A 13107-nucleotide genomic window follows, 5' to 3' on the forward strand; every position below is an offset into this window, starting at 1 on the left:
GTATTGTGGCAGGTCTAGTGGGATGGAGGTTGAGAGTCAGAGAGTAAAAATAGAGAATACTGAGCATCACTGAATGACATTTTCTGCTCTAAAGGCATGCAGGGAACTAGTGAGTGCTACCCAGGGGTGCTTGCTTGGAGATGTGACAAGGTGAGGGAACAGAAGCAGACCCCATCAATTCTGACTAGCTTCCCTCTCTTGCTGTGGGTGCCCAGGGAAGGATTTATCAGTAGATTCCACGACTTTGTGGCTTTGTTAATTAATGAGAGATGGAGGGGGAAACAGTAGCAGAATCTCAACAAGGAGTCTAAGGGGCTGGTTGAGGGGACTGCAAGTTGTAGAGGCAGGATTTTGGGGTAGATGGACCATTTGTTGTGTATAAAGTTAAATTCAGCTGCTGCTCATGAAGAGCTGGACTGAAATGTTTGTAAACCTGAAGGCTCCCCTGCTGTGTCTGTTTGTTGTATAGGAAATGTTCAGCTGATGCCAGCAGGAAAACTGCAAACATAATGCAGAGATAGGCCAAGAACCTCCTTAGTCCAACTTAGTTTTGTGTTGGAGAGCCCCTTCTATAGGGCAATCAGTGCAGTGGGCTACCTCCAGCTGTAAATTTTTACCTACCTGAAGATCCTGTGTGTTCCTCAGCCAGTACATTTAGTAATTTCTGCTTGAAAAAAACTATTTCATGATCTTTGAATAAGCTGACTTACAATCAATTCATTTAGCAATGACTGTCTCTTGAACTGTAGTGCTACAAGCTTTCTGAGAGTAACAAAAATACTCCTTTTTCTCCACCTGTCTTTGAAACCTTGTAGATCTTTTATGTCCCAAGCCAAAATGGAATACTGAGGTTATCCAGTGTGATTGCCCCACATGGGCAGTCTTTGGAGCTTTCCTGGAAGATAAATTAAAACATCTCTCTGAGAAATTGATCTTATCTTAGCATTAGATCATGGTGTGTTTGTCACCTCTTCTTAAAACTCAGCCAATGTTTAATTATTCCTGCCGTTAGAAAACCAAATGACATCTTATTTCAACGGTTGTTTTGTCTAATGGCCAACTTTCAGCTGTGGAATATGCCTGTGCTAGCACAGGCAGTAAAAATTCTCTGCTATCTGATCTCTTTTCCATGTAGAAGTACTTGAAATGTAAAATTGAGCTTTGGTTGGAACAGAAGACACTGAGTTCTTTTGCTTCTAGAACTCTGTGCTTTTCCCTCTTGATTGTTCTTGGAGTGTGTGCCAAACCCAGGTAATATTCTGGCAGCAGCCTGGAATAGTGTGATTGCAGACAAGCTTCCTCCTTCACTATGTTTGATACTTGTCTTTTTACAATTTTGGGGATTGCATTGCCACAGTTGGGTGTGTCATATGAGAGAGGGTTTTGTAACGTTATGCATATGTGGATATTTCTCCTCCATCTATGAGTAAAATCATGCAAATTGGTCCAAGACTACTTATAAACGGTAGGCTAGAAAGCTTATTACTCCTTTCATGTTGTCATTATATTTTGCTTTTTTTTTTTTTTTCTTGGAAGGAATAGCAAAGGATCTTTTCCACTGACTTCTCACCCTGTTCTTTTTTGGAAAGCACTCAGTGACCAGCAGGGAAAAACTGGCCAAACCCCAGAGTGCTACTCAGATTTATTTTGTCTCCACAGCTGCAGAGAAGCTGTTACCATGCTTTCCTTGCTGCGTGGCAAGCCTGGAAACTGAAGAGATCTTTCTTTTTTCCTAATTAGAACTTCTGTGCTTCAAATATAATAAGTTTTTTCTTTTCTTTTCCCTCTAGGTGACATCAGTGTTAGTAAAGGCAGTATCCTTGTTGTGATGAGCCCTCTATGTAGACTGCAGAACAGTTTGATGTCCTTTGGTTATTTCTACCATGAGTCTTCCCTTTTGATTGACAAGTGAAGAATAAAGCTTTTGGAGTTCGATTGGCACTTTGCTTCTCGGTTTTCTCTACAGATCTGTTGCAGCTCCCCCAGCCATGGGCCCTGTGAGTAACAGCTCACAACACTCAAAGCTGTTTTTTATAACTTCATGTCAAAACCTACAAGCTGGGATGCAACTTAAGAAGATGGAAGTTTATTTAAACCAAATCAAATGGACTTATTGCTAGCAATGCAGATTGCATTTGCAGTCAAGTGTAGTTTTTACTATTCACATTACATACTCCATAAAAGCAAATATAGGTTAATCATAAACAAGTATGTTCCGTAAACATCATTGCCCCTTCTTATCAAAGGAGAGATGGAGTGCTGCTAACTTCTAGAAGATCAGGAATCATCTGTTTACTTAAATGCTTATTGCCACCTGTCCTGCGACATTGTTGTTTAGGGTTGATTTTAGGATAGTTCTGACTTGTGCCTCTTTTTTCAAGGGAGCTAAAGAAAGTTCCTAAGGAGGACATTGGTAAAGACTCCTAAATTACAACCTGTGGTTGTAACTTGCCATTAAAAACTCAGTTACTATTTGCGGACCTCAGACTTCCTTTTCTCATCTTCCTTTGTTGCTGTTTAGCTGTCTTTTTTATGACAGGAAGAAAGCAAAAAATAAGTGCTCTTTTCTAATAAAAATATGCACAATTCTAGTCTATGGAGCTTCTAATATGGTTAACCAGAGTGCATGGTTGGCTGGCAGGCATTCTTACTTATCCTCAGACTTTATTTTCTGAAGTTTATTCCCTTCTCTATGGAGAAATAAAGGTAATGAAGAAACCACGGTGTAGCTGTGGAGGAATCAGCTGTTCTCTTATAGCATGCATGGTTCTCTTTGTTTTCTTCTCTGTCCTTTTTCTGAGGAGGCAGGAAAAGAAACCAGAAAGAACAAACCTGTCAGTGGCCCATAGGTGTGTCTCACTGCCTACCATAAACTGATTCTTGATCAGAAGTAGCCAGAAGCTACTTCTGCCTGACTTGTTCATCAGCCATGGTTTTGCCTTTCTATGTCCTCATCGAACAGAGATGGCAGCTCCTGGTGACCTGTTCCTCTGAGTTCACTTGTGTGTTCATGCTAATGTTTAAAAGTATGGGGCGCTGAAAAAGTGACTGAGGGAAAGAGTCATCTAAAAGCAGGCAAAGTGGAATAGAATCAGGGGATCAATTCTGTAATGTGCTTATTAGATAATAATAGAATTGAGCCAAAAGATAAGTCCAGATGCAGACAAAAGGGATGTGGAGTCAAGTGACAGATTCTGCAATGGGCTTGTTAGGTAAGAGCAGAATGGCACCAGAGGGTTGATGGCACTTCTCTAGCCTGAGAAAAGAGAATTGTCACTTCTCTCAGAGTTGAGTATTAATGGGCAAATCTCTTTTGTGTAAATCAATAACTAGGTAGGCATTGCATCAGCAGCTTAGATGATTCAGCTCGCCCATGTGGGACTTCAATTTCCTGTCACAAGTGAAGAGTAAGAGCAAATATTGTATTAGCCACATTAATTTCATATCTTGCATATTAGAATAGCTAAGCAGGCAGTGGAGAGATTCAGTACAATGCATTTCTTGTCCAAAAGTGGAATAGAAGTGAAGGAGCCAAGAGAATTCTTCTATCAGAAGTGCCTGGGTTTGGTGTGGCACTGCTTGTCTTTAGAATAATTATTAGCCTTAAGGGGAAAGCTGCTGCTACTTACTGTTTGTTACAGAGCACTTGAGGATATCAGTGGGGTGCTGTCCAAGGCTGGGATTAGGCAGCTGCAAAACACTCAAAGATTTTGGATATATTCCTGACTGGATGCTTTGGGAAACCAAGCAATATATCCAAATGTCTTGTGTTGGAGGAATGGGTACTTTACACCTAGTAGTTGACTTCTTGAGCAAGCTCATCTGCCTTCTTGCAGCACAGAGTGTTAATGTTGTCCTGCTTGTCAAGGTAGTTCTTGAGAGTCTCTAGAAAGGGCAATTCTTTATTTTTCTCTGATACATATTTTTTATTGCCCATGCTGCCTGCCATAAGCCAACATAGCTTTAGTGCTTATAAGAAATGCAGTGTATTATTGTAGATGTGAAATAAAAGTTTTTTTAAAGTCTTATTTAATTCCTATTCATGGAAGCTGAGTAGCTGAAGCTAATGAAGCAGTGAAGACCACCAGGCTGGTGAGCTATTTGAGACTAAACCAAAATCCTTTATCACCCAGTAAGACTTGGTTCCTCAAGAACCACAATAGATAAATGAACAGGTCATACAGAGTCTCAGTGATTTCATTTCCACATCAAATAATGATGTGCTGTGGTTAGTGTATTTTTGTAGTGATGTAGTACTGTTTGAAGCCTGGTGAAAATGGTGCTCTTTGAAGTAAGAAACCGAGTCCATGGACACTCAAAAAAACTACCTTTGAAACCAGATTTAGAACTTTTTAATTTGCTCTTCCTCTAAGCTGTGTTTTCTGTGAGGTTTTTATTTAACTTACAGCTTAGGTCTCACGAACCCTAAATCTAGTAATCTGTCAGAAGTTATTTTCAAATGTTCTGTTATAAATGCACATTACAGTGCAGTGAGGGAAGAGGGTTCAAGATTGACAGCCTAGCAATAATTTGGAAGTCTAGCTGTCTAGCTTATAATTTTTTTGCTATTTGCAATTGCTCTAGTGTTAATGGAGTCCATTATGTACATGGAAAATAGGATGATGCTGTGTTTCTTTCCAGGAAAAAAATACTGTCTTTGCTCTTGGAGTTGCATTGTAAATATTTTCACTTTTTGTTATACATATAGTAAACACTTCTACCAATAAAACACATTCTAAACCCTTTTAGTTGGTCTGGATTTTTATGAATGTAAAAGCAAGACAGCAATTCAAAACATTCCATGTACGTGTTTAAATTTCCAGATGCAGATGGCTTCAACTGTTGAGGTTGGACTGTGGGGAGTGTAAGAATTTTTGAAATGTAATTTCTGATTCAGTTTCAGTCCACAAATGTCCTCATGAGCTGTCTATATAGGAAGATTTTCTCTAATGTTTTTTGTTATATGGTGTGACAAGTAATCTGCCATAAACATTCTCAGCTATTTGTAGCCAAAATAAGTTAATTAGTTAATTGATTGATACTTGGATAATTTTTGTCTTGACATTTACTGAGTCATGCTGTGTTCTGAAACTCTTGTAGGTATTTGACATACCAGCTAATTCAGCTAATGGTAAAAATACTTAACAAGAGTTATAATAAAAAACTGATTTTCAGTACACTTCTGGAATGCGCCTTCCAGTATCTGCTCATTGTCCAAACACCCAGCAATCCATTCAGACAGATTTCCAGTGAAGTTTTTGCTTCTATGGGGCTCATTCATCTAGTCCTAACTTCCTGCAGTGACTCTGAGCTGTCTTGTGGAAATTAGCCCAATATACACTGTGTGTGTTTATCACTTGGATGTGTTAGCTGCCAGCACAACAGAATTAAAAGCCAGTAATAGATTGTGTAGGTCCTGCCACCCCTGTTGAATTTCCCCTATGGGATTTGATGGAAGAGTTCTCAGAGCAGATTGTCTTCCAGGGTGGAAGAGACAGTACAGAAAGGTTACAGTGGTAAACAAATGCTGGCCTGCAGCATACTGAAGGCAGTTTTGCTAAAGACTAAATTATGTGTGCAGTTAGACCTAAACTTGAGACACTTTGTAGTGTTTTGTTAATCCAAACAAACAAAAACTAAGTGGAAAAGATACATCCACCAAGGAGTGAGGGGAATTCATTCCATGAGGTGAAAACTTGAGGAAACATTACAGCTGCATTTCAGGAAGCTTGAAGACTTCTATGAAATGCAATATTTGTCAGACTGATTAATTGATGCTCAAGCCTGTTTTCCTTTTATCCTTTAAAAATACAGCTGTCATGCTTTGAGCTCAATAATAATGATTTTAAAAACCTAGTTTTCTGTTAGTTTTCTAATATGCCTTTTTGGTACTATGTATAATGGGCACTTGGTGCTGCTACCTCTGCAGGTTGTTTTCATCCCACTCAGGGTCTTACATGTGCAGAAGGACTGCACAAACACCTGAGTTAGACTCTGCAAATGGTTTTAGCATGGTTCCATGTTTCTAGGAAGGCTGTCTCCCTGTGCATGTGGAGTTCTTTTAGTGGGGCCTGTTGGGATAGGACAAGGGGTAACGGTTTAAAACTGAAGGAGAGTTGATTTAGGATAGATCTAAGAAAGAAATTTTTTACAAAGAGTGTGGTGACACACTGGAATAGGTTGCTAAGAGGTGGTAGATGCCCCCTCCCTGGAAGGGTTCAAGGTCAGGTTGGAGGGGATTTCAAACAGCTTGATCTAATGAAAGGTGTCCTTGCCCATGGGAAGGGGGTTGGAACTGGATGATCTTTGAAAGTCTCTTCTAATCCAAACCAATATATGATTCTATGATTTCCAGATATCCCAGGTGCTAAACTAGAGATTTGCTCTCTTTGCATTCAAGGGCATACAGCTCAGAATGATCAAATTGCTTTTCCATGCACTCTTTCTTAAAAAACAGTTTGTTCTTACAAAGCAAGTACACAAATGGCAAAACTACCTTTGTCTTCTACGCAGCTTTCAGAGAATCCAACTTCACTAATGCAAGCAAAGTGTTAAACTCTAGGAAAGACAAAACTGGACAAGAGTGTGTAATGTCAACGTGGGGTGCTACTTGGAAAAAATGCACCCATAGACAGTGAAATAATTTCATGTCTAGCAATGTTTCTTTGATGTTTTTTCTGTTAATCTGGTAGTTGCATGTCCTCTGTTCACTGAGGAGTAGCAGCAGCTCTTCTTATGACTGTATCTTACTCCAGTTTTATTGTAAAGGAGCTTTTATAATGCCCCAGAGCAAGGAAATGTCATCTCAAAAATGGAATGCCTAGTAATTAAAACAGGTTTATTAGTTGCTAAAATCACACCATTCGATACTTAGTGTATTTACAAGCATTTTATTATCATAAAAATAACATTTTAATATACTTAGTGTATTTACAAGCATTTTATTATCATAAAAATAACATTTTAATATGGAACTTGAGAAAAGACACTTAGAAGGAAATGAGGTAGTCAGAACTGATGTCAAGTGTTCTGAACAGCCCCAGAAGATCAAAGACCGAATGAATAAATTATAATCACTGTTTTAGAGAAAAGCTTATACATGAGTTGTATGGTTACTGCAGTGACGGAAGGCATTTAGATGTTTAAGCATCCAAGCATAGATGGATGCAGTGACATATTAGTAGCAACTATGTTTTTATTAATTGACTTAATTTGGACCTGTGCAGTATGAAGGTGACAAAAATACGACCCTGAAAGTTAAATTATTCATTCATTTAGTTATTTGTATATTCTTTGACATTTACATTAATCCCTGTTTTTAGGACAGAGGAGATTCTGTTTACAGGGTTGTTTTGCCAGTTTAGCAGGCACTTTAGCAGAAGTGTCTGCTGACTCCAGTCTTTGTTAGAGCTCAAGGCACGGTGGTGTTCATAAACCTAACACTTGGGCATTGTTCCTGTTCTCAGGCAGAAGGGAAGAAATACGTCTTGTCCTTGAAAAAATTTCGGCTTTTGTTCCTTTGTGATGGAACTGTATTACACTGCTTGGTGAGGAGAAGCTTTTGTGCAGATTATAGAGTCTCCATTTCTTTGTGCAGACATTGATAAGAATTGTGAATTAGTTTATCTTTGACTGCGATTTAATGGGACTTCTATTAAGAGAAGCTAAGGACTAAGCATTTATTGTGTGTCCAAGGGTTGACTTAATTTCATTCAAGTCTGAAGCCACTGGTAATTGTATTTACAGTTTTATAATAAAATAGTATTTTTTTTCCCTCTTCTATACATGCAGATCTGGTGTTGAATCTCAGGGAAAATTTGTTCTCAGGAGAACTTCACACAAGTGCTTCTTATTTTTGGCTCTGAATCGATCTGCTTATCTCATTTGCGGTAGGAAGTGAGAAGGTTGCAGATGGTTCATGGAAACAAAAATATTGATGCCAAAGGGTTGGAACTTTCACAAAATTTTTTTTTTTTCATACTGCAAATAGAGATCCTCCTCAGTGATAATAATACCAGATTAAATTGCATCTTGGTCTCTCTTTGTTATCTATATGAACAGATACTGTTCTAACTCTTCAGCAGTCCACTGGTTTTTGTTACATTTTATTTTGCCAGAAACCTCTGTCTAACTACAGATGGTTTCACTACTACTACTATTCAGGTCATATCTGTGATGCATAAAAGAATCCTGGGCAAAAATATTAGTGTTGCTAAAGCAGATTCCTGTTGTGTTTTCTGGTTTCATACTTTTCTTTCTGCAATATTTGCTATTCAAGTGAGCTTTAACAGTTATTCTCAAGTCTTAAAATTGTATTACACATCTGTAAGTAGCCACTGAATGTCTGATTAGAAAAGTCCCTTGAGCTCACCTGAGTGATTCTCCACCAAAGTTCAGTTTATGAGTTACTTTCAATTTTCTTTGTAGGCAGCTTCATTTGAAACAAACCTTGGAATAGCAGTTGGGCTATTCCTCTGGCCTCCTTAGTCTTGGGACAGTTTTTTAAGGGCAATGTCTCATATGGACCAACAGATATTTTATTTGAGATTGTACTTCAAACATTTTTCTTTGGAAACTGCTTTTTGCAAAACAAGATTAGAACTCTGCATTATTAGTAGATAAGTAATTTTTATACAGTACACACATTTTAATACACTGTTTTTGTTTGCTTGTCAAACTTTGTATTTTCAGCTAGTATTTTGATTTAAAATTTATTTTATTTGCACCTTAGACATAGAAAAGTCTATATTGTTTTGGGTCAAGAATCAAATATTAATACAGATAACATCTCAGTTTTTCCAATGCAGCCTGGAGGTTCCTGTCTGAAATGTATAAAATCAGATGAAACTTTCTTCCTGGTTCTATTGCTATGAAGCAATTGTTTGTTTCTGTAAGTTGAATGAAGTTAAAACTTATCGCTAGGTTTTGTTCATCTCTGTCCCTAAAAACCCAGGGAATTTACATTCCAAATGAAAATTAATTAGATTGTAACGTTTTAATGGGCATTCAACAGAATCTACTCAGGTATTAGGTATTTTATGTTGGTTCATTCTTTCCCTGTGAACGAGACAGTGAGACAATGTAATGTGCACAAAAACCAATATAGTTGGAGATCTGAAAGTTCCTAAGTGAGCATCAGTGTTGCAGGGAATCAAGGTGCCCTGTGGAATGCTCTGGTAAGTCTCCTTTTTGTAGCCAATATGAAATCATAGGTTTCTTTGCCTGCACAGATTAAAATGCAGCTGTTTCTGCTGCTTGCCTGTTTCCAGGAGCAGTTCCCCTTTTAGTCTGTCTCACAGCGTAGTTGTATTGAGGTGTTCAGTTCAGTGTTTTCTTTGTAATAAATATCTGAATAAATCTGTAAGGAGCTGACAAGCAAGGAAAGTTTTGTTTGCTAATGCTGTGTGTTATGGTCTTTAGCAAATCTAAATATTCACCTCTATTTAACCATGTAAAACCTAATAGACAAGAATAAAGAAGATGAATGAGTATTTGATAACACACAGGATGCTCAAGAGAACTTGCAGTAATCCTCGTCAGTGATGTTGGGACACATCACATGCTTGGCACATCATTTGAGTCTGTTGAAAGAAAATCTTCAGAGAGAAGGTGTTTTGATGTCTTATAAAATAAAATTTTATTACAAATCCCTTTTTGGGGGTCCTTTTTCTTTTAATCCTGACAGCGTATGAGTAAGGATGATGAATTATAGAGTTGTTTTGTTTTATCTGGCCAGGAGTTAATTTCCCTGCTCAATGCAACCTTCTAAGGTTTGCAATACTCATGCTAGAAGAGCAATGATAAAGGAATGATGTGGCCTTAATGCTCAGTGTCTTTGTTCAGACTGGTTTTGTTGTCAGTGTAGCTACTGAGCCTGGTGTGGGGTTTGGAGTCTTGATAGATTGATAGTGGTTTCTTTGAGCCTCTGTGAAGTCTGATACACACTTTGGAGGCTCTGTTTCTTCTTCTTCCCTTGATGAAATTCATTTGGCTTTAGGCATTTACAAGCTGAGTTCAAGAATTACTCTTCCCTTTTCACTGTTGGGGAGATCTTGAAGTAGGATTGAATACTTTGTTTAAGCCGTTTGTGTTTTCATGTAAGGACCAAACATTCAAGCTGATACAATTTAATCATCAATTACCTTCTCTTCTAGACTGTGGTTCCATTAGGAATAAAATGTTTCTGCATCTCAGTGGTCCTCCGAATGGGGCTAATAATGTACACAGTTGTAAATATTTACCTTTTCTTTTTAATAAGCTTTTTCATGTGATCCTGCAGCTGGGACACTTCACAACAAAGTTAACAGCACTAACTTTCCTGATGAAACATTAAATCTTCTAGTTTGTTAGTTCTAATCAAACATGCCCTGTAGTTGTTTCCTGAAGAGTTAACAAGAAAAAAAATCTCATTGGAAGAAGAAGATAAGGAGAGTGTATCTGGTAGTATAGGCTTCTGATACTGGGTCTTTCAGGGAACATTCCTTTTTTTTCTTGTTTGTTTGGCTTTAACTGTGGAATTTTTTTTTTTTAATATAGAAAGTTTTGAGTTTGTAACTTTTCTGTCATCTGTGTTTTAACTGCAGATGAGTGTACAGAGGAAGCTGTAGGTATTCAGAATGGTAAATGTGTGCATGATGTGTTGAAAACGTCACTGTGGCAAATAACACTTGGCTTTGCAGTCATTTTGAAAACTTAATATTGACACTAAATTAAGTTTATGTATTTATTGTTGTAGAAATGTTGGAATTTATTGCAAAGTTCTTTAAATAAATCTACTACAGAGAAAAACAGTGAAGGACTCTCTCCCATCTTTAAAATACTGACACTTTTATATGATGTAATGCATTCTGTAAAGCTTTTCTCTGTTGTTGATGTCGTAGACCAATATATTATAGCTCCTAAGAGGCTGTGTTGATTTACTATAATTTTCCTTGATTCTGCTGTCTCTGACATTTTTCAGGGTGCTGCTGGCAAGTACATGAGTTAAGCACACACAGTTAAAAAGAGATTTAGTTGCAAATTCTTATTTAGCCTACAATTTTGGTCACGTGTGGGCTCACCCCAGCTTCCTGGTAAACTGCCGGCCCTCTCCTCTCAATGTGTAATGTCCAGACTAGAAAGTTAAGGCAAATTTCAGTGCTAAATACTAAAGCATAAATACTATGATTCCATTGCACTAATTGCTACTTATATACATAGATATTTGGTTTGTGATCTGTTCTCTAGGCTTTAATTTTCAGTGTATTTTAGAGTATATTAGAGCAGGCCTAATGACAGGATCACATTTATCTTTCATTAAGGGTATGCACACAGATTATATAAAGTGATGAGGAAAGGCTGAGAAGAAAAAGAATGCTTCTCAGATATGCACACAGCCCTGACACAACAGGCTTTTATCTTTTAAAGGACAAACAGTGCTGTGCTAAAAAATAGAAAGTGCAGCTTTCAATGTTGACTATTTTTGGTGCTTTCAAAAAATTCAGAAAGTATCAAGTTACCCTCAAGCTACATTGCTCATTGGTTATCTTCCAATAAGATATAGGATGGGCTAATAACAGTGAATTCTTGGCCAGTTTATTGTAATTAAATTTTCATTCTTCCTTCCAACAGTTTGCTAGGATTCACTTCCAGATGACCTAAGGTTGTTATGCTCATTAGGCTTCATAAAAAAGGTTTCTCATTTTTCTTATTAATGGATTTCCTGTTCATAGAAAACTTTTGTGTAGATTCCCCACCCCCAGCTAACAGTTTAGCATGTTTTGACCTGCAGACTTGAATGTTTGTCAGTCACAACTGAGTGCTTTTGCTTGTTGTAGAGATTGTGAGGCAGTTTGTGTTTGATTTTATAACACAGTTACATGTAGGGAAGTGTCCTTTGCATGATCTGTTACATCCTAAATGTAGGCCATAAAAACAGGGCTTAAGAAGTTTTATCCCAGCTTTGGTCTGACGCTGATGTGTCAGTCTCATTGACTGTGTGATGCTTCACCTGGCTGTCCAAGGAAAACATGAATCCACATTTGCAGTATTCACCTGCCTTTTGTAGATTAAAGACCTGTGCTGTGCTGCTCTCTTGCAGCACTATTAAATGAACAATGGGGAAACAAAAGAGCTGAAAATCCTTGCAGTGGTTTATGTGCTTGTTTTTTTATTTCCTGCTTTAATTGCTTGGAACTTTTCCTGTGCAATGGAATGGAGAGGATGACTGAGAAGGTTCCTTGTAGCTGTATTCTGAAATCACCAGATCAGGATTTTAACAGGGGATATTAGTGTGATCAGGCAAATTGAGAAGCGCATTTAGCTTCTTGTCTTTTATCTGCAGCTCCCGTCACAATCTAGCTGAGTGTGATAACCCTGATGTGAGATTTCAGGCAAGAGGAACAGACTTGTGTGTTATTCCAGTATCAGAATTGTTTTAATGCTTTTTCTGTGCAAGTGTGGTAAGTGACTGAGCTGCGAAATGCAGAGCCTCTTGATAGTCAAGAAAAGCTTTGGCCATTCTTCTTCATATCCTGCTATTTCAAGTTACGTGAGCAAACTTTTGTGTACTTTTGTAGGGACTGACATCAATAATCTTTGCCTAGCAAATCAAGATTATGTGACGCTTTCATCTTGAGCCCTAAGCTTTGCAGGAATCAGCTGGCTGTTTGAACCTGATTTTTAGCTTGTGGCAAAAGCCACAAGCCCAAAGTAAATTAAGTTCTTTATCACATTTGAAAAGAAATGAATGGAGAGAGGCTCACAGTTCTTTTCACATGGTGTGAGCAAAGTGTTAAGTGCTTACTAATGCTTTCATCTCTAGAGTTGTAAAAATTTTTTCTTTTGAAAAGTGGAAGCGGAGTCCTTGAAATTATGGCAGTTTGTTCTATGTAATATATTCTTCAACCACTTGCTCTGATAGATTAATTTAGTAGTTTGAAAGCATGTAAGCAAAATTTCGCTCTATTGCTGCAAAAAGTTTCTTTATTCATTAATTTGGAATGTTGTGTAAGATTTTTGTGTTCTTTGTATGCATTGCTTTGGGGCAAGGACAGGGAAAGATCTCTTCCTCTAGGTTTTTTTCCTTCCTTGTTTAAGAGTGGTAATGTAATCTACTGCTATTTCCAT

The 13107-nt window shown here is 37.8% G+C and overlaps 1 protein-coding gene across 4 annotated transcripts in view; it reads left to right on the forward strand.

The window, feature by feature from the left end:
• The window catches only part of MAST2 (microtubule associated serine/threonine kinase 2), a 188708-nt gene that overhangs the window by 4449 nt on the left and 171152 nt on the right, over positions 1 to 13107 (forward strand). The window contains exon 2 of one of the 4 annotated variants that reach the window (XM_048312255.1): positions 1791 to 1997. The exons of the other annotated variants lie outside the window; for them this stretch is intronic. Coding sequence (XP_048168212.1) covers positions 1989 to 1997 — 9 coding nt within the window. The 5' untranslated portion in view covers positions 1791 to 1988. The remainder of the gene's footprint in view (positions 1 to 1790; positions 1998 to 13107) is intronic. 4 annotated transcript variants of the gene reach the window in all.

The sequence above is a fragment of the Corvus hawaiiensis genome, chromosome 9 (assembly GCF_020740725.1).
Source record: "Corvus hawaiiensis isolate bCorHaw1 chromosome 9, bCorHaw1.pri.cur, whole genome shotgun sequence".
Lineage (NCBI taxonomy): Eukaryota > Metazoa > Chordata > Aves > Passeriformes > Corvidae > Corvus > Corvus hawaiiensis.